The sequence below is a fragment of the Synchiropus splendidus genome, chromosome 8, assembly GCF_027744825.2.
Source record: "Synchiropus splendidus isolate RoL2022-P1 chromosome 8, RoL_Sspl_1.0, whole genome shotgun sequence".
In the NCBI taxonomy this organism is placed as follows: Eukaryota; Metazoa; Chordata; class Actinopteri; order Syngnathiformes; family Callionymidae; genus Synchiropus; species Synchiropus splendidus.
The window spans coordinates 8476662-8498966 of NC_071341.1; the positions used below are offsets into that span (position 1 = coordinate 8476662).

The 22305-nt window shown below is 40.4% G+C and overlaps 1 protein-coding gene across 2 annotated transcripts; it reads left to right on the forward strand.

The window, feature by feature from the left end:
* Positions 1–177: 177 nt before the first annotated feature.
* Positions 178–22305, forward strand: acsl3a (acyl-CoA synthetase long chain family member 3a). 2 transcript variants are annotated; one of them, XM_053873087.1, is made up of 15 exons: positions 178–306; positions 3706–4144; positions 5334–5511; positions 8905–9014; positions 9470–9608; positions 12660–12810; positions 13804–13927; positions 14042–14113; positions 16456–16595; positions 16674–16846; positions 18540–18614; positions 18868–19059; positions 19229–19343; positions 21071–21228; positions 21303–22305. In XM_053873087.1, the coding sequence occupies exons 2-15, from the start codon at positions 3770–3772 to the stop codon at positions 21458–21460; spliced, it is 2160 nt and encodes a 719-aa protein (XP_053729062.1). In that variant the 5' UTR covers positions 178–306; positions 3706–3769; the 3' UTR covers positions 21461–22305. The 2 variants fall into 2 exon arrangements, with proteins under 2 accessions (XP_053729062.1, XP_053729063.1); XM_053873088.1 differs by lacking the exon at positions 178–306 and adding an exon at positions 1387–1410.

The window sequence follows — 22305 nt, forward strand, 5'->3', positions numbered from 1 at the left end:
AATCAGTGAAGTGGAAATATAAGAACGCTGTCAGATAATAGCGATTGCTGTCACGCCATGTTTTGATACATCTTCAACTCACAAATATTTCTGTGCGCGTTGCCGTAACCATAACACTCTACTCCAGCGCGCGCCTTTTTACAGACCCGCCCACAGCACGCACCACCTCCTCCAACCAATCGCAAGCCGAGTGCCCAACGTCAATCATCGTGGTTTCCTCCGCGTGGTCTCAACTCAACGCCGCACTCAAGTGATGAGGAGGAGGATTTCCTTCTTGTTCACCTGCACCGGCTGAGCCTTCGACAGGTAAGTTTCGCCTCTGCACCGTGACTTAGAATGACTGAACGACGCGGAGTAATGTAACACTGTGCAGCTAAGACGGCTAACTTTATCGCCTTGCTACTCTGAACTTTTCAAAGCGCATTTAAACAAACGGAGGTCACATAATTCGAGTCGATATGGTGGGTGTTCGGTATCATTGTTTGTTGTGTCAAAAGAAAGTCCGACTGCGTGTCCTTCAGTGGCACCTGTTAAACTGTTGGACAGGTTAGGCAGTTTTGGCAAATGCCTCATAGGCACAAACTGGTTGCACACGATTAACCATTGTTTATTTGGCATTAAGACTGACAGCAATTCCTGACATTCTCGGGAGGAGAAACAAATCACAGCAAAATTATGTCGCGGTGTGTTCGAAAGTGTGTATACAGCCTTCTAATAGCCTTATTTAAGATGTTTTACTGGGGTATTGGGGGAGTGTTTAATCTTGCAAGTTAAGGTCTCTTGGTCAAAGAGGAAAGACAGTCTTCTCCTGGGTCTGACCTGTGGTCTCCACCCAGCTGAACCGACCCGGATAAGCTGAGGAATGCGACAAGGTGGCATTCTTACCTCACCTGCCAGATCTGGATCCAGATCAGTTGCACTCAGTTTCTACAAGATGATCCATATCTTCATCTTATCTTATGTGAGACACCAGTCGCCCCCTGAGGTGTTTTACAAATATTGAACCACTTTTGATGCTATTTTTTTGTTTCCATTTCTCTTTGTATTTTTGTTTGAATTATTGTCCATTGGAGTAATACCCATTATGATCCATCTTTTTTGTAATCTTTAAAAAGATCTCTTCAAACTTTCAGTTGAGTCTATTAACTTAAGCTTCTCAAAAAAGTTTGAGAGGCACATATTAACAAATTAGCTTGTGCCCAGAAGCTGAACCTATGATATTACCCCTTTGGTTTTTGTAATATTTTCTAAGATACACCTTCAACTGCCCTTTGCCACTGTGCTTGAGTTTGCTGTGTCTTTTCACCACAATGGGTATGTTAAAGTTACTGTTCAACTGCCTGTTTAGCTGGATGGGTGAGAGCATGATGACATTGGCACACAATGGAATCCATTCACTCAATCTCCAGAGTAAGCAACGTGCACACACACACACACACACACACACCCGACCAGTATGTGGACCATGTCACTGCTCAATTAATCCTATAAGGAGAAAGCTGCCTGCAAAGAAACTCCTTGTTGCACTGAGCCTCTAACCAGCTGTTTCATGCCATGTAAAGTTGTCATAAACCTTTACTGTATGTTATGAAAGAACTAAGTCATAGGATGTGTATATTTTGTAAGATTCCAGTTTTAATTAGGAAGTGAAAGTATTTGTTTTGATTGCTAAGTAGCTTATCTTGACTGGATCCACTTCTTCAAACAAATTTTAAGATGACTGGTATCAGGTCAGTTTAAAGTGTCATGTCTTTCACTGCACAAAAGTAAGGCATTAAATGGAAAATCAGTTTGGTCATTGATGTAGTGACCATATTGTGATACTAACCAACATTCATATTTCATTGTTCAATACGTTTGATACAATTCACATTGCCTGTAGTGAACAGCAATGGGGACATCGGTTGTATGGAATTTAGGATAACATCAAAAGTGTTTTAAGGTGTCATTGTTTATAGTGATTATAGTGTTCAAATCTATATTATAAAGACTGAAATGAAAGTAAATACATGATATGATGTGGATAATGTGATTATGAATATGAGAATGATGAATTAAATATGCATTTAATTTTGTAAGTCTCACAAAAACAACAAATGCAGGTGGAAATAACAGGTGTCCTAAAATACATTTAGCACAACTATCCTGTATTTTGTGTTTAAATGTGTCATCTAATGTTTGTTTTTTTTGTTTATCTGAAACATTTCAGTCTGGCAAATATCATGTTACACATATATAATGTGACTTAGCTTTCCAATACAGCTTCAGTGGAAGCTGTATTGGAACAATTGGTCAAATATTGTCAAAAAATCCCTTTGGGACATGTGCTGTTTAACAAACCTCTAATTTATTCATGAGTCTCAGAGGAGAACTTGTGTGTCTTTGGAATAGGAAGTTGGTTCAAGGAGTTCATCCTCGCTTTCTGAGAGCTGAAATCATGAGTTCTTTGCATAAACATTCCTCATTAATGTCACACTTCATTGTGATATTAATGAGTCATTTTGAAAAGATTCAAAGCAAACAACATATGTAATACTAAATGGTTTCTGAACAGACTTGAGTTCTAAAAAAAAAAAAAAAAAAATCTGAATATTCATGTATAAGCAGTAACAGTATTGCTTATTGGGATTTTTTTATCCATACAGTATTGACCTTTGATTTATCCTTCTTTCATTGCTTCATATTCAAAAAGTCCTTTTTCAATATGTATTCCTTTTTTTATCATAGTACATAATAGTTTTTGATTGAATTTATGGATTTATTTTTGGAAGACTAGTTTTCTTGAATTGATAGAAGTATTTCTTTGCATATGTTTTAGCTTTTTCACGTATCCATATCAATTTACATTTCCTGTCATTTAGTTATATGTAAACTATTGTAGATTACACTAATAAATTCCAGCTAATCCAATTCTCGTACTATTCATTGGAGCTCTGCTCTCTGAAGGTTTCACTGTTTTCAGAAGGGAGAGTTTAAACTAAAATGTAGACACCTTTAAAAGACAATAAAACGTTTATAAGCGCAAGACCTGAAAGGCTGTTGATGTCATTTTAATGGAGTTGCATCTAGTTTTCATGGAAAACATTTGAACACAGAGCTGTCCAGATATTTTCAACAAGCCGTTGAAGTGACGCCTCTTGGTGGTGTGAGTCAGTAAGCTTTCAGGGAAAAAAAAAAAATCAGTGTCACGGTCATGTTAGTGTTAACATAAATAGTTTGTACACCTCGCATAATAAAGTACAGTCTTTGTCTATGTCCACACCAACATCATTCACTGCCCAAAGCTCTGAGCTACTACACTAAGAACATTGATTTATTGGAAAACACAACTGACACAACTGCTGACAGTTTTGCGCCGCTAAACCATAAGGGGAAAAGTTCATTGTGGTTTTATCCCACAAACTATTGCAACAGTCCTTTTCTGCTGATGTGGGCATGCGTTTTAATTGGCCATGTGTAGGATGCAGAGCTTACATCAACTCACTCTGTATCTTCAGTCAGTTGGACATAAGTGTGTCTTAAACTTCCACATTAGAGTTTTGGTCATTTTTATTTTGAGGTAATTTGACTTGATCGTTGTTTTACCTCCATCAGATAAGTGCAATTTTAGTTGGCGAACTTACTGTATGCATTTTCTGTTTACAGTATTTCTATGATGCACTTTAACTGTTTTGTTCTTTCTGTCTTTCTGATCATCAATGACAGCCCTTAGCTTTATAGGAGCACTGCGGTAAAGAAGAAAGGAGGATCGTGCTGCCAACTCTTCAGGATGGAAATGAACGAGGACCTAAACCCCATGCTGATGCTCATCTTCCAACTCATGGTGTGGATCTACACCTTCATCTCATTCCTGCCTTCCTATGTCGTCGGTTTGCTAACCGGTTCCAGGAGCGACTCCTATGGATCACTGCAGGACAGGGCCAAGCGAATGAAGGGCATCTCGATTCTAGGACGACCCGAAGGACCGTACAGAGCAGTCGGCGTCTCCAAGACGCTTGCTACAACATTCTACCCTGGAGTGGACACACTAGACAAGGTCTTTGAGTATGCGGCGAAGAAGTTTCCTCACAGAGAGTGTCTTGGAACAAGGGAGTTGATCAGTGAGGAGGAAGAGATTCAAATAAGCGGGAAGGTTTTCAAAAAGGTAAGAGAAGTATGAGATCAGTGAATTTCGTGGTCGATGAGCCTGTAGGTCTGTATGTGTATATGTGTGTGTGCTTGAGAGCCACTCAAGTTTGCTAGTAAACAAGTAGGGCAGCCTTTTTTTCCCTTAATGTGTTGTGTAACTGTTCCATTTGACATTTCACTGCACTTTGACTTGATAAAATAAATGAGCTAGAAAAAAAAAAGAACATTCCACAGCGATTTCATGTTCATGTTGGGAGTTATTAACTTTAGTGTGGTGAGGAACACTCACACTTTTCGATCACGTAAAGGTATATTGCTTTCAAACTGCCTGTTGTGGAAAATGTCCACCCATCTTGTCCTGGTCTCAAGTTTTGCATCACTCACCACTGTTGCCCAATATTTGCTCTCCGGGTGGAATTATCAGTCCTTCTTCTCTTACAAGACAGACCACCGATATCTGTGGCTGTTCAATTGTTTTTTTTTTTCTTCAAATGTATATATTTTGCGGTGGTTAAGTGATGTTTAATTGTGACGTATCAAGGCATCATGTCGCTCAAGTGACCTACATTCCTCTGGACTGGCAAGCACAGTTCCAGACGAGAGGAAGAAGTAGGTTTCAAAATGGGAACCGAGTCTGAGGCAGCACAAAGGGTGGTGTGTGTGTATTCGTCACTGGAAAGCGGTCAGCGGCTGTTAAATATAACTCTTTAGACTAATCGATAAAAAATGCACTCCTTTCCGTTGCTAAAATGCAATCATGAGTGCAATGTTTTTTTCTTTATTGTGCTAGTGCACTAATCTCACCGTGACTGATCCTTCTAATCTGCCTAAAACCTCTCTGTTGAAACACTTGCTGCTGCAAGAGCACACCTCTCAGCTATTGTTTCAAAGCTGTCCAGTCACGATTACCTTTCCATGCATCTGTGCAGTGCTTCTGGTAACCACAGGAAGGCGCCAAGCCCTTAGTGATACATCTGAGGGGATCTCTAAACCTCTTTTTGTCGACTGTATGGTGATGCAAAAGTAGCAGTTTGAAGGTTGAAACACAATATAGCTGTTGTGATGCGTGATTTAGTAGCACAGTTAATAAATCATCCCTGATCAGGAATTGTTGCTCTCAATAAGGACATTTATTCAAATGTGAAGCCTTTATTTTCTTACCAGCAACATGCAAAACAATCTTATTGCTACCTTCTCTGCTGCAGTTGGTTCTCGGAGAATATATCTGGCTGTCCTATGAGGAGACCCTTGCAGCAGTGACCAAACTGGGCAGTGGTTTGGCATCCTTGGGTCTGCAACCGAAGAAGAGAATCGCCATTTTCTGTGAAACTCGTGCTGAGTGGTTCATATCAGCGCAAGCTTGTTTCATGTACAACTTCCCTCGTAAGTCATCAATCTTTTTTTGAATGCTTGCAATCTGATTGACATTTTTAACAGCAGTTGAAAGGATGTTTCACGTTATTGCACACAGTATAGGACTGTTCTTCTGAACTGCCTTGGTTATCTCTAGAGGCACCGACTGCTTGTTTGCCATGACTGCCATTCCCAATGGTAGCCATCATTTTGATGCCAGGTCAGCCACTTGTTCTTTGAGATAATGTACTGCATCCAGTGAGAAATGCCAGAGTGCCATTTGTAACCTGTCAATATGGAGTTCCTCTAATCTTTGCTCTGTTCCTCCATGTTTTCATGTCCAAATCATCTTTAAGTAGATAGAACTACCTGCATGATTGAACAACAGGTGGCCATGAACGTTCGTCTTCTGTGTTGGATTTGTCTGTGACTCCAAGCACAGTTCACTGCCTGTTTGTGTTTTCTGTCAAAACATGGATGGTGTGAGTGCCGTTTTGGACATTGATATTGCATTATCAAACATATTTACATTTTTTTTCTCCCCCAACTTTCCTTTTTTACCACAAGATAATTAACATATAACTTTACTGGATCAACTTGTACCGTTGACAAAAATGAGGAAGCGATGGGCTGATGAGGCTTCATAAAACATTGTCTTATCTTCAGAGCTATGTATGTGATGCTTTTAGTTTAAAACTGATTTGGCATTCCATCAAAGTGGTTGTTCAAAACAAAGATTTTAATGATGGATTTCCATCTAGTGGGCTCTGAAAATATGAACTCTGTTTCATGAAACCTTATTAGTCCATTACTAGATACAGCATTACTTTATTATTCCTCTCTGACCTGGAAAAACTGAAATAACTGTTGCTCCATTTTACATTCCACACGCCTCCTTGAGGCATCAATCGACGCTGACCATCTTCTGTATCAGATGCATATGAATTGACTTACCACCATTGCTTCAGCCTGCATGCAAGTTTTGTTATCAGCAACATGTAAAGTTCATCTGAAACAGAACAAGGTCATTCTGTCCCTTCTCTTAGGCGATTATATAAGCGTTCCTCTTGCATATCCTTGCTCTGCAGTTTTTGTGACGATGGCTCAGTAGGTTTCAGAGATTTCATGGTTTGCCCAGTGGGAATTTAAACTGAAGTGACTTTGTGCTTCATGAGAAGTGGCTTTAAAAGATCATTTAATCATTGGGTGTCGCTTTTTTTCCTTCTAAGTGCTTTGGTTGATCGTCCATTAAAGTTCCATGCTAAGACAGCCAGTAAGTTGTACATATTCATCAGTATCACACATAAACAAAAACTAGCTGAGTGTTAAGGTTGAATGGAGAGGAGGAGGAAAACCAAGGGGAGGGCGACGTGGGGTGACAGAGTCTACGTGAGTATCTGATGTTGACAGAGGCCTCAAGGAGTCAGCCAAAGGCCCCAATGAACTCGAACAGTGTTTGTGTGTTCGTGCGTGCTGGTGCATTTCAGTTCTTTACATCATGCTCAATGAGTTGTAGTCATTTTAGAATGGTTTTCACTGTAAAGCATTGTTTTATAGAAGGCTTCCCATCAGTATAGTTATATTAATCTCAAGTAGTTTTTCTCTGTTTCTCCCTTCAGTCTTCACATGTATTTGCGTTGTATTGCTTGCTGAGGTTCGGATTTGTGGCTCCTGCTGGTATTTAGATCTCACGCTTGGAGGTGTCATGGCCCTCTTGCACATGGACACGGAGCAGGAAATGTTGAAGCTCCATGACGCAAGCTTGTGATGTCACTAGCCCTTCTCTCATAAACCCAAGCGGCTGTGTCAGTGCACCCCTCTGTCTGTTGACTGTTGATCCTGTCTCACTTTTCTCTCTCGCCACATTCTTCTTCTGTTTTTCAAAAGATCCCTAACCAGGAATCTGCAAATCATTCTCTTCTAATAATGCATGTTTTTTCTTCTGGGTCATGGTGTCTTGGATGAAGGCAAGAAGTGAATGATGTAGGTCTTGATAAAAGTTTTTTTTTTTTTTTTTTTCCATAGATTTAGTTTCACTATTTAACTTATTGTTTCTTTCAGCGCCTAATACAGTGATTTTTCTATTGTATAAAACTTAAATGTATACAAATTAACAGAAATATATTGAGCTGAGAACACAAACAACACATTTAAGAGTGATGATACAATGCATTGCAATACTGTTACTGTGATAAGAGCCATCATTTAAAGGAGGAAAAGCAGATGAAGCAGTACAATATTATGTGCATGAAAACGAGTTTATTGTTATGATGTTAGTCCAGTTAGACTTTCAGTCCGACAGAGGAATGAATCACTAATCAACAAAATAACTCCAGTGTATAGAGAGAACAGAAAAGGTTGGCATTAAACACGTCACAAATGCAGCAGCATACCCAAGCATCGAGGTATTAAATATTGATATAGCGGACATAAAATACAAAGACAATATCACACTATCAAATATTGTGTTATTTCAGCAAAATATCCATACAATATTGCACAGTCAAGTATCGTGATATTTGAGCATTTTGATATTTTCTTGCACCCCTTATAAATATATGAACGGCAGCCTTATGAATTAAATATTTACTTTAAAAAAATGTTTTTATTTTCGTTACTGAGTCAAGCTGTTGATGTGCTTTTCTTTTTTCTCTCATAGTCAGTACATTTGTTCTTGGTATTGATTCAGAAGAGATTTTTTTTTTGTGTGTGTGTGTGCAGAAAATATGATGTGACAACAGAATACTTTTTGATCATCCTTTTTTTTTCTTTTGTTTTCATAAAAAAGTGCCATTAATTCAACAACAGACTCTAGTGAGAATGGAAGCAAACTAATGAGCAAAAACACACCTACGTGTGTAACATTGTAACTTGAGACACCTTGATCCAAGTCATCATCATCATCATCTACCCATGGCATACACTGTTATTGCCATTTTTTTTTAGAAACAATAAGTGGTAATAACAACCTATGCAGTGATTAAGAATTAAAGATCATGCGCCGCTTGGATTTGAGTCAAGATTAGTGAAACCAGAAGTAGTTAAAATAGCAATAAGTGGTTTTGAATGGTGTGCAGTAACTCCTCGCATAACCTTGAAAACACATACGCGCTTACAGTACAAAGCAGCAATGTTTATATTCCCCCGAAGAGTTTTTGTCAAGCTGTGATTTCCTGTGATCCATATGCTCAGGGGGGAAGGCCAGGCCTCCGGAGATCATTTTAAGCTCAGAACTGTGAAGCTGTCTGTTTACGCTTGAGTTTTCACATGCACTGAAGGTTAATTTGTTTTGTGTAGTTATGTTTATTTTAGCCACATAATAACTAAAATGATTTATCCACTGTATCCCAGATGCTAATATATATACATCCGTACAGTGTTATTTTATGTTCTTATATCAGACAATACTCCTTGTGTCTGCAGTGGTGACCTTCTATGCTACACTGGGTGGTACTGCCATCTCTCTTGGGCTCAGAGAGACTGAAGTTACCCACATCATCACCAGCAGAGTTCTCCTGGAGACACAACTCAAGGTTAGTGAGTCGTATTTTCTTCCGTTATTTGAGGGTATTCACTACAACTTTCATTACACAACACTTGCACACGGATCCTCAACAAGAGTTACACTTAATTCAGAAACCTCACCTTTCACTGCCTTCCCAAGATGTGACATGAAAGGTCGTCAACTTTCAAACTATAAAATAGAATAGCATGCATCGACTGAGAGGTCCATGTGGACCTCAACAAGCACATACAGTACAATTCATTCTGTGCACAACAGAACACTATTGTTGGAGGAGGAGCTCCTCCTTTCCCGTTCTCGTGTCCCTTGCATCTATTCCTGGCACTTCTTTTTTTTTAATCAGAGAAGGATAAATATTATTCTACTGGACAGGTAGTCCAAATATTCGTAGCAACCATGTGCTTTGGAACAAATCCTCGTCTGGTTTCCATCATTCTCATGTGTGACGTCATCACTGTTTTATAGGAAATCCTGATAGAAGTTCCGAGGCTGCGGCATATTATTGTTGTGGATGACACGCCAACCTCGTGGCCTGGCTACCCTCGAGGCATCACTATCCACAACATGGCTGCTGTTCAGGAGCTGGGAGCCAGACCCGAAAACGGTTAGTTTAGTGATGTCACTGATGTATTGATGCTTTTCTCCCCCATTACTTTGCTTTTTCGATTTGTTTCAGTTCGTTTTCCCTATTGCTTACATGTGTCATGCACGCTTCACGTATCAAGGAAGCATCTGATAGATGTTGACCATGACCATTAGTTACATTTGTCTGTACTTTCATTCCCAAATTTACCGAAAATACATGAGAGGGACTATTTTATTTTTAGCATATACTATTATTTTAATTAGCACACCGTGTAGTTATTGAAAATTTTATTACTTACAGTGTAAAAAAAGAGGTTCCAGAACAATAATGCATCGCCATGAATTAAGTACGTGTCTACAGACAGTCTTGAGAAGTGAATGTGCTCTGGCTGCACGTGCATCATTTAGTGATCGTGTCTGTGATTTGTCGGAAGCAATGAAGGCTTCTCCCTGAGGTTGTTAAAACTGCCTTTGCATCGGAATGTCTTGTGAAAACATAACTAGAGGCTTTAAGAAATGAGTCATATAAACAATACCACAATGCCATTAAAGAATTCACTGACTACTGTCTCTTATTCGCCAGCCGATCCAAGTCATGAACTTCTCATAACTTAATGACATTATATTTTTTCCACTGTGGGTCTGATGCTTGTTTTGTTTTTTTGTTTTTTTTCAATCTCCTCTAATACATTCTATAGACTTGCATTTAACATTCACTTAACATACATTTCAGTATTTTGACAGAATGCTCAAAAACTTGATATGAAGTGATATTAGGTTTGTTTGGCCTTGTTTTGTCATTTGGAATAATAATTTACGGTATTTCGTTGCTGTGATTATTTGTTACTGATGGTCACAGAGTTACTTGCGTTATCGTTACTCACCTTTAGTTACCTTTAGTTAGTTGCAGAAAAGAGTTCATGTGCAGTATTCCACCCAATTGTCATTATAAGGTGACGACTGCTAAGTCAAAGTTAAATGGGGATCTGGCATACAGTATGACGAAATCAAAGACTACATTACCATTGCCTGTATGTGGGTAACTGAGCGCCCAACCTTGGGCCAGGTCTTGAGCCCATACGCGTTTTTTGAGCGGCACAGTGCACAATGTTAGGGTGACTTTCCTGGCCAGTAATGAGTCTCAACTGTTGTGTAAGGTTGAGAATAACCAATTGGTCAATGGACTGTTGTCACACCAGACTCTAGTAAATATTTCCTGGGTGACTCTGAGCCTGTACCATGGGCTTCTCTTCAATAGATGAAAGGGTAGCTTCTGCCTGTTCACGGTCGCGTGAGTCCAAACTGTTGTTTGTTCGTAGTGGCTCTCTTTCTCTCTCTCTCTCTGGAGTCCCTGGATGGCGCTAAGGTTCCCTTTGTCTTGGTGGGAGGTGCCAATGATCATGTGGGCTGCAGTGTAGTGTAATGTGTAGTTAAGGATGACACCCTGACTCTTGACCTGCGGGGAGGGGAAGACTGTTGAAACTGTCACTGAAAAGAGTGAGAGTTTTATTCCTGTTATATTTCAGGCAAATCAGTTTTTGTCTCCTGAAAGGCTGGAAATCTGGGAGTCAAGAGTGAGTGTGGAATTTGGTTCGAAATGTAGAGCTCAGAAAGAAACGGTGGAAATTGATATAAAATTTGAGGGGGGATGAGGTCAATGATGAAAAGCAGAGGTCCCAGAAATTAGAGGGTTTGCATTGGATTAACTAAATGTGACCTAAGAGGCAAGAATGAAAGCAGTTTGGAGCAATGTGTACACCGTTATACAGGTATTCTGTTCTCTTATATATACAGTAGAACAGGCACAGTAAGATTCTTGAATAGATTTTAGTTCCACATTTGTCGTGGTCCTGAAAAGGCATGACATTGACATTGATGTTTGTCTCAGTGTAGCAGATGGTGGTTTTAGGCCCTCAAGGTCATGTGAATGAGGATGTTCTCACATCTGTGTCGAATTGAGGATTTATAGTATTTAGCATATGGATTGTACGGATGGGATAACAATCTTTGCTGTTTCACTCTTTTGTATCTTCAACTCCTTGACCTTAAGAAGTACTACAACCTTGCAGGAAACTGTGAGTTGGGTTCAGGAAAAGGGAGTGTAGTGGTGGGGGTAATGTTTACATTCAGCCATGTTGACTTCACATGACATCAACTCTCTGAGCGCCTACTCCTACACGCCTGGTATCAGAGAGAGAGGAAGTGAAGAGGCCATACTCCGTCTGACTGCACTCACTTGCTCTCTGTGTCGTACGTTCCAGTGACCTTTGTTTGGACTTTGGGGCCCCACCATGCTTTATTTTCTTAATCTGTTGGTGGTTGCAATCAGGATCAATTGCTATGACAGAAGTGCACAAAGAAATTTTGCTGTGTTGAATGATGTCTTTGATCTACTGTGCACACCTTTACATGTTGTCTTATTTATTTCTATCAATGTTAAAGGGCAGCTCCTCTGTTTTGATGTTGCATCCAAAGGTCAACGCCACATCTATGTGTATCATTTAACATTACCCACCTTCTGTGGCCTGCCTGAAGGATGTCAGAAGATTTCAGGCAATATGGGGTATATTTTTGTCTGTCTGAGGGATTTGTTTAACTCCTGGCTTTCATTGTATGGACTGTGGCCCAGAAATACATTTTAAAAAGTATTCCGTAACAGAAAATGTGGGGAACGACCACCTTCAGCAACCATTCATCTCTCTCGGGTGGAAACGGAGATATTCCAATAGCTCGCTTCATTGAACCTGTGGTTGACTTCACTGCAGCAGCCGCTCTCTGATCAAAGCGACTGTCAAGAAAAGGAGGACAAGATGAGCTGTCAGAACAAAAGAGTTTAAAAGTGATGAGAAAAGGAAAGCATATCAATCACGAGCTGGAGATGAGAGGAAGTAGTCTTTGGCCTTCCGACTCTCATTTCTGTCAAAAGAGCTCTGATTGGTTCCTTTACTTCTGAATCAGATCATTGCTCCTTTCATTTTACACAGGTCTGTGGTATGCACGCACACACACACGCACGTGAAAGTCACCAACATGAAAGGTCATTGTAGAATTTTAATGCTTCTCTCCACAGCGTCACGTGAAAGAATGCAGCCTTCGCCTTCTGACATTGCCGTCATTATGTACACCAGCGGCTCAACAGGCAATCCAAAGGGCGTCATGATCTCCCACAGCAACCTCGTCGCTGGGATCACTGGAATGGCTGATCGGATTCCAAACCTTGGGTAAGTCACACTTTTCCAAAAGTATCACATAAGGCTTGTCAACTGGTAACTTAAATTAATAACAATCCCCAAACTCAATCTTTTGGTCGTCTTCCAATGATGTGACTTCCTTCTTTGTATGTAGGATTTTTGTAATACCTATCGACATTCTAGCTTCTGACAAACACAATCAATATAAGACTTTTTTCAAGGGATATTTCAGGGCAGTTTACATTTACACAGTATTACTGTTATTATTATGGTATCTGATATCATGTTTTGCTACTGTGGGTCTGTTTTTATTCTAATGCTGTGGTCTCACAAGAGCTAATTTTGCAAGTTTGATTCTTGTTAAAATTAAATGTTACACATTTCATCTTTTATGTGCATAAAGTAAGTTTCCACTGTAGTAAGTGTATATTTAATAATATAATTAATGTGTATATTTTGGATTTTTTTTTTGTTTTTGTTTTGCTGTCGTCGCCGACTTTCCCTAGGCATGATGGCCCCTTACAATAGTCACAGTTTACACTGTGGCCTTTTAAGAAATTGAGTTACCCTCTTGTGCTCTCTGTCCTCTGTGCCTCCATTAAGATGCAAGTTATTATTTTCCTGTCAATAGTTGTCATTGCTGATGTGATACTTACATTTCTTCTCACTTCAGTATCAATCATGCCGACTTCCTGGATCAGTGGACTGAGCATGTAATGTCTCTGACGTGGAGTCGTCATGCAAACCAGTTGTTTACATTTAACTCAAAACTAGTCTTATTCCCAAGGGGGTAAACTGGGAATGAGAGGAAACGCAGATCTGAGGGAGGGATGGGATCGCTTGCACAGAGGTTGAGGTCAACAGCTTCTAAGTTAAAGTTCCTCCCGTTCTGTATTATATTTCCAATGCTCTTTAGACACTGTGTGCTGTGATTTCTCTCAGAAACTGATTTTGTGTAGATTTATACAGCAACGTGGTGTGTAGGTTTCAGAGCTGACTATAAGCATGCCTTCATGTTTACAGTGAGGACGACACGTACGTCAGTTACCTGCCAATGGCGCACGTCCTGGGATTGAGTGCAGACCTTCTGACTGCTGCTTACGGCTGCAGGATTGGTTACGCTTCCCCTTTGACTTTAACTGATCAGGTACTTTCATGATGTTTGATCTGTACACAGCAACAACGTGCCAATATCTCTCTAGAAGCTTAATTTAAAGATAAATCTGTGGTTCTTAAGTTTTCTATCTTCATCCATCTGCAGTCACCAAAGATTAAGAAAGGCAGCAAAGGAGACACCACAGTCTTGAAGCCCACTCTGATGGCAGCTGTTCCGGTACGTCCCTCTTACAGTCTTGCACTATCATTTGCATCATACTACTAACATTCCTCCTCTCCAAAAAGCATTCTCTTATCTCAAGCTTCTCTTATCTTTGTTTCACTAAGACTGTGACGTTTCTGGCACAAGGTCACACTCATGTCTGTTCATCGTCACGCTGTACGGTTGCATGTGAGCTGCGTGACGTGTAAATCTCTGCATCTCATCTTTGACTCGGCAGTGTGGCAGAGTTTGTAAAGTCTTTGTGTTTGATGAATGTTTGAATGGCTTCACTGAGTGTACTGCACAATCAGATGCATGACTTCTTGAGGTCCACATAAGGTGCTCAAAACTAAACTGGTTCAATTTGTCATCACATAGCCATTCAAATGTAAAGGGGCCCTATTGTGCTTTCTTTCTCTTTGTCAAGTCTCACATAATATTATAGCATGTTCACATCAAAATAATGACATAAATGTTTGTGTTTTCAGTGTTACATCTTGTTGAAGTTTGCAAAATGGCCACCTCATTCAAAATACTCTGAAGGACTACATTGGTTAGGATTTCATTAGGTCTAGACTTTGGTTTGCTGGCTAGAACTTTTGGCAACGTAGGCTTTCTGGGGTGTCTCAACCCCTGAATGTGGCTCTACATATTATGTGGTTCATGTTAAAACAACAACATATTCCAAAGTTTGGTTTAGAGTTAGTGTTGGTTTCAACTGATGAAGACAATAGTTAGCCTTCATTAATACAATTAGTCAGACGCACTATTGACTGCAACATCAATCCCATGATGCCCTGTGGATTGATGAACAAGCTTTTGCGACATCAGTTCTGACTAAGTATGTATTGAGACCTGTAGGTGGAAGGGAGCGTTTTGTATAGGCGCCACATTTGTTATTTTCAAAACAAAATTCCTTGGAAATGGACAAACATCTTGCTTTCAAACTTCAGTATATGTTAAGGTGGCATTTCTTTTTGCGAACACAAGATAACTCTTTAAACATGAAGCACGTTGGGACCCCTTTAAAAAAGTTAGATTTTATATCTTTGCAGTATTGCTACTTTTTTTCTTTTGAAATTGTATGGTGAATGGTCAGGTCCGTGCAAACTGAACTGGGCAAGTTCAGCAGGCGCACAGATGATGACTTTATATTGCAAAATCCAGTCAATCCAGATTCTCTTCCTTGAGGAGTCCAACCACAGGCGGCTGGGGTGAAGGGTCAGCACTGTCTGGGCCCATTCACTGCTGTGAACAGAACGTGAGAAAGCCCCATGCGACCATCCCCATAAACCACACCCAAGCATCGCTGCAGTCGCAATGTCTTCCTCACACCAGCACGCACACACCAGCTGTTTTCTGTTTGGTTTGCTCTTTTCACACAAAGTATGAAGAGAGTTCCCTGTTTTAATGTGTCAATACATCTTTTCTGTCTGCATCTATTCCGTCTTTTGTTTTGTTATAAAGCAAAGTGTGTGCATCAGAATATTCACTTGCATAATTTTCAGCAAAAACCCTGACCGTCAGTGCGGCCGTTTTTTTTAAACTTTCTTTTTATTACATTTTTTGCATCAGCAGTTCACAATTCGCAATTTCCCTTCCAGCTACCAACAGACCTCAACTTTATAATAATAATAATACAGTACAATGATATAGTAAACATGATACATTTCACCAAACAGAGAGCAGAGTCTGACTCTGAGAAATGTCCACATAAAGAAAGCAGAAAAAATATACAACATATACAACACATAATCAATCGCTCTGTCTATGGGCATCAAGAAACTGGAAAGAAGCTTCCATCCAAAATATGTGTTTGAAGTCTAAGCAAGTAGGTGAGTCGTTCCATCTGATAGATTACCATTACTTTGTCAGGCCACATCTGATAGGTTGGTTGTTCAGGTTTTTGCCATTTAATTGTACTACATTTCAGAGTCCGACTTCACACACACACACCACATCGTGGTGACTTCAACTTGTGTACAACTAGTACAACTTGTGCTTCCTGAATCTCTTGTCAAATGTGGTACAATGCTTTGTTTCCTAATGCATTGCTCAACCCCTGTCCAGAGATCCTCTCTGCTAGTTTTCTTTGCTTTTGTGGGTCACACATTTTAAGAAATCCATCAGGGAGTTCTGTCCTTATGCAACAGCACTGTAGGAGCACATGTGTCCTACATTCCTGGGGAGTTGTGGCTGCACTTGGTTAAGGCATCTGCTATCAGACTCGCAGATTTGTGGTTCATTGGTTTGTGCTCATGTGTTACATTTCAGATATGAGATCGTTCCTTGATGAGTCATATCTTACGGTCTTTAGTAACCATGCAATTCTTGTCGATTTGACTCATCACTCGCAGGAGATAATGGACCGCATCTATAAGAATGTGATGACGAAGGTTCGGGAGATGAACGTTTTCCAGAGAACTCTCTTCATCCTGGCCTACAACTACAAACTGGAGCAGATGATGAAAGGGCACAACACGCCTCTGTGCGACAAGTGGGTGATTCAGTCCAGGAACAATCACACACCACTCCGCTACCCTCCTCTCACTGTGAAATGCTGTTCATTTTCCAGGTTAATCTTCCGAAAAATACGGGGCCTTGTCGGTGGGAAAGTGCGGATTCTGTTGTCGGGTGGAGCTCCGCTCTCTTCCACCACGCAGCGCTTCATGAACGTGTGTTTCTGCTGCTCGGTTGGTCAGGGGTACGGTCTGACTGAGACCTGTGGTGCAGGGAGCATCAGCCAGGGTGAGACGGCCTGAAACTTCATCATATTGAAGATATCTAAGTCACAGTCAGACCAAAGTTTCTGCTGCCATAAAAACAAAAAACAACTGTCTTCAAGAGTTTTTCAGCAAATAAACTTTAAACGTCTAAATTTTAATTTAGAGATTAAAACCATGAAGCCCCCCCCTCCCTGACCACATCCTCACATTATTTAAACAACATTCCATCTGTTGTGTTTGCAGTTCTGACCTATGACTCCTGAAGTTTACACTGAGGGCTTTGATTAGATTAGATGGCCTTTATTCAAGGGAAATTCTACAAATGACCATGAAGAAATATTTATATTCAAATCTTCATTATTTTATTATTAGTTTCTTTTAAAATTATTTTTCATCACTGTTTTGATTAAAATATTTTCATTTAGGGTGTCATTTTATTATTATTTTAGTTAATTTACAGCTATAGTTTTTTTTTTTTTTTTTCATTTTAGTGTGTTATATGCTTTTAAGGCATATTTCCTTCATCAGTCTTCATCAGTTGAAATAGTTATCATTTTTCTTGACACTCAAAATAAATTGGAAGAGATTAAGCTGTAAATAATATTCAATATACTGTATGATATTTCAGCTCTCATGAGTCATAAACCACAGTAGTAGTGTCAGAAAATACGTTTATAAGTGGTGGAGCTCCACTTTTGCTCCTCAGTGACCCATAGATTTGTAGACATTCATTTACATTTGATATTTATTGATGGGAGTTTTGACATGTTCATCTTATTCCAGGATATGAAAGTGTTGCTAAAAGTGGAGTGATGTTTGCTAACATTTAAGACAAAGCTATTCCCATGTCTTTTGCCAAAGAAACCAGAAGTTTGAAACTAATTTGGCATAGATATGATGAGTTTTACTTTCAGCATCCCTGTCTACTTTGTTTAAATTAATTTGCAGGATTATTACATTCAACATATAAGCTTGTAGCCTCAAAATATTTTAGAGAATGCCATTGGGCTTTTAATCTAGTAAAATATGAAATACATAAGACGATACACGCCAGAAAAATACATCTGTCCGTCTTTAAACTATATTTTATTTGGCTGGCGATAGCCATTAGTGGGGAAAAAAAATCACACATTTTTTGTTTTAAATGTAACTTGAAGGAAGGTGTTCTCAACACAAGAATGGACAATAATGCTTTCCTCATGCAAACGGAACAGAAAAGGTCAAGGACATGCTTTAGAATAACCTCAGAGCCACTGAAGAGGCTCAACAACATGCCAAAAGCATCACGTTGGAAACCGTATCGGCCTCTCTTGTATTGCTAACGTCTTGCTTGAAGTTATGTTTAGAACAGATTCAAAATGTGTGATTAATTTGCCATTAATATTGTGTGATTAACTGAGATTACATTTGACAGTCCTAATATTTTGAAGAAAAAGTTGGATGAATACTTCATATTCTTAGTAATTATGCAATGTACAAGTGTTTATTTCCTGCTACGTGTCAAAGAATTAATAGCGAGAGATTTCTCATGCCAGACCAGCGAAGATCCAATATTTGGGAGAGACGACAGTGTTCTGCCAAATTGTGTTTTTGTTTTTCTGGACGCTCCTATGGGATGGGGTTTCCATAGCGAGAGGGCATGTGAGGATGTGTTGCCATGGAGATGCACAGGATGCTTCCTCACTCCCTTGTGTGTGTTTGTGCGTGTGTTCCAGCCTGGGATTACAGCACGGGGAGAGTGGGAGGCCCGCTGATCTGCTGTGAGATCAAGCTCAAAGACTGGACTGAGGGTGAGTGACACGCGCAGTAAAAGTCACATGGAAAAATATCAAGTCTCCATCATACAAGTACACGCTCTGCTTTTACACCCACACAATGTCCGCCCTGCATTACTCCGAGTTTGTCCTCGCCAATGAAGTTGGTTTTATCGGCTACACCTTTTAAGGACATCACTCTTCTCCTCTCTGCTCGTCCTGTTTGGTCTTTAAATGGGTCATCAGATCATGGATTGGGTTTATTGCTCACTGATTTGTTCTCTCTCAGGTGGCTATTGCAGCACTGACAAGCCGCATCCCAGAGGGGAAGTCCTGATAGGTGGCGCCAACGTCACCATGGGGTACTTCACCCAGCATCTGGAAAACCAAGAGGACTTCTTTGTGGATGAAAATGGGCAACGCTGGTTCTGCACCGGCGACATTGCAGAGATTCATGAGGACGGCGGGATCCAGATAATCGGTGAACTACTCCCCACTCTGTGTTTGACTCCTCTCTCTATCTCCCTGTCGCTGGCCACACTAACACACAGAGATGGAAAATGAGTCATATTCCCCTGGTGACATCCCAGTTTTGAAGAGAAGCACACGTGGATTCTGGCACGTGAGATCAACTCTTGTCTGTCTTGCAGATCGGAAAAAGGACTTGGTGAAGCTGCAGGCAGGAGAGTATGTCTCTCTGGGCAAGGTGGAGGCCGCGCTGAAGAACTGTCCTCTGGTCGACAACATCTGTGTGTACGCCAACAGGTGTGTAGCGGCTACAGCTGTCATGGTATTCAGATTGCAAACTCGATATAGATGCCCACTCCATACCATTTTGATCACCAGGGGATACTTAAATTGCATAAAAACATTTGGTAACACTTTGACTTGGGGAAGACACACTATTTACTAGCTTATGAACTGTCAATTGTCAGCAGTTATGATGCTTTACCGTTTTACCATTCCTGGGTAAAATGTAGTCAGGCCCAACAAGACACAAATAAGTACTTAAGAATGATTCATTCCAGGGTAGTGGGCCGCTAATACACGTGATATGTAGTAGTTTATGTATGCTAATATATGTTCTCTAATCTTAAGTGTGACATTTTTAAGAACATAAAAAAACACCCATAAAAATGTGTTGACAAAATCGCAGATAATTAATCGATTAGATAAAATAATAGTCACTGTACTGTACGGTACAACGATAACACAATTAGGTTTTCAGTAAGTACAAATGAATGCGATGTAGGGTTGGGCAATATGGACAAATGACAAATGTTATAATGATAATTATATTTAAATATACATTATATATATTATATTTAAATACATTTTCATTCTATTTCATGTGTTGGACACTACCATCTCTCTTGAAACTGTTTCATGATGCAACTCCTTAGTGGAGTTTGTCTGCAACATGATTATTTGTTTATGTTTAAATATAATAGTTAACTAAGTGTAGAGATGAGAAATTCAGTGTTTCACGTGTCTGCCAGCTTTATTTAGGGAAAAAAAACTTCTTCACGGTTCTCTCTCCTAAAATGGTTGTTTTTCATTGCCTTATTGAAGATTTCACTAATACTTTGGCAGCTTTAGAGTTTGTTGATGGTCCCTAAGTGATGCCGGGTTGTAGCATTAGCGCTGCCTGTGAGCGTGTCCACAATCAGTGAACCCTAATGGGGACATGGAAGAGGACGCCGCCGCCAATACTGGAGCAGAGCTCCGTCCAATATCCAACTATTTTCAACACAGTGTTTCGGCGAGGTGCCAGCGCAGCGGGAAACCTGCATGTGTTGATGTGAACCAAGGCAGACGACCGCGTCAGAGAATCGATGAGGACCACTGCATCTAATAAAATAAACACGGATCCAGAGACTCAGTCGACCAATGTCATTATCAAAGGCTCCCTGTATTAAAAATGAGTTTAAAAACTACGATCGTGAACCAAAGTCCACCACACTCTGACAGCCGACACCAGCGTGTGACAGTTGTGCAAACGCTGCAGAGCTGGAGAGACCGCCGTCACGGTCTCGTCATATTCATGTGTGCAAGTCCAATGCAGCGAGTGTGTTTGTAGCGGTATATCGTGTACGATAAGTTACCGCCCATTCCTGATGCGAGGTAAATGACCATAACTATAATTATTGGTGCCTAGGGTGTGTTCCCAGACGCATCACCCGAAGTTGGATTTGCAGATAGGATAGTCCTCACCACCCCAAGTATGCAATCCAAGATGGCTTCCCAGAATGTAAACACAAACAGTAGTGCTGGCCACAAACAGGACAGACTAGCTTCAGTGCTACGTTTACATCAGTTAACCAGCAGTGAACAGGAGCTTTGCTCACCTGTCGGAATGTGTGTCAGTATCGACTGGCAAATTAGTAATGTATTTTCCGTAGTATTCATGTTGGACATTTTGTCATGAAAGTTATTGATTTCCTCCTGTTAGCAGAGTACTTTTCCTGATCCTACCCTCATTGTTTCATTAGTGAGGAGACCTACGTGATCGGTTTTGTGGTCCCCAATCAGAAGCATTTGCTGACACTGGCGGAGCAGCATGACGTCAGCGGGACGCTGGAGGAGCTTTGCAACAACAACACCATGGAGGAGCTGGTGCTGAAGGTCCTCACCGAAGCTGCTCAGACAGGTGAGATGCCGTCCCATTGCTGTTCACAGTGCCTGTGCCGGGGAATTCAACCAACCCACGTATGTGTGTCGCAGCCCAACTCCAGAAGTTCGAGATCCCTTGGAAGATCCGGCTGAGTCCAGAGCCCTGGACTCCCGAGACCGGATTGGTGACAGACGCTTTCAAGCTCAAACGCAAGCAGCTGAAGACGCGCTACAAGGAAGACATTGAAAGAATGTACGGCGGGAAATGATTTGTTCTGCTGCTCAATCTCCAGGTAACAAAGAGACTGTGAATTCATACTTATCACGAGTAAGTCACGATAAAGGCTTTTGAGAAAATGAATCAAATGTTTCGGGTGTCCTTCAGGCTTTTTACTCTCTGTCCTAATCCTTTGTCGCTCCTCTACTGTGTCCCTGTTGCTGACCACGGGACACTGCACTGTTTTGTAAAAGGTTTATTTGGTTACCCTCCCGCCATCAGACCTCAGCTGGGATGTCTCATACCAAAAGCACAAAGTCATTTGAGGGCAAGTCCAGCATGTACGCGGTGAGGTCACGTCTGGAAGAATAATGCCAAGTGTTTTATCATCATTTAGACACTCCTGTCACTCCTATGTTTGATGTGGCCACATGTGGCCTTATTTGAAGAATCTAACTTGCACTCTGTCCTGGTGAAGTCTGTTGACAAAGAGGAGTATTCAAGTTCCATCTCCGCGATTGGATCGCGTCCGCCCTCTCTGCTATTTATTTGTAAAGTGTGATGAAGAACTAACGCAGGTGAATAAAAGATTACATGGAAGAAAGTTTGGATTTTAAACGGGTCTCCACAGTCATTCACTATCTTGTGGTATTTCTGTAAGGGGTGGTCTCTGGTGTGAACTGCTTCATATACACCTGTTCATGTGTTTCATTTTCACTTTTTAGGTTCACTTTTGTAAGCCCTGGCTGCTGGGAATATTACTACTGTATATGTGGAATAATACAGGGGCCAAATCGAACTCACACATAAGTTATTGACTGTATACTAAAACTGTCAAGTTGGAACTTAATAATTTACTCTGTCAATAAATTGCACTATTTTTGCTTTTCCATTTAA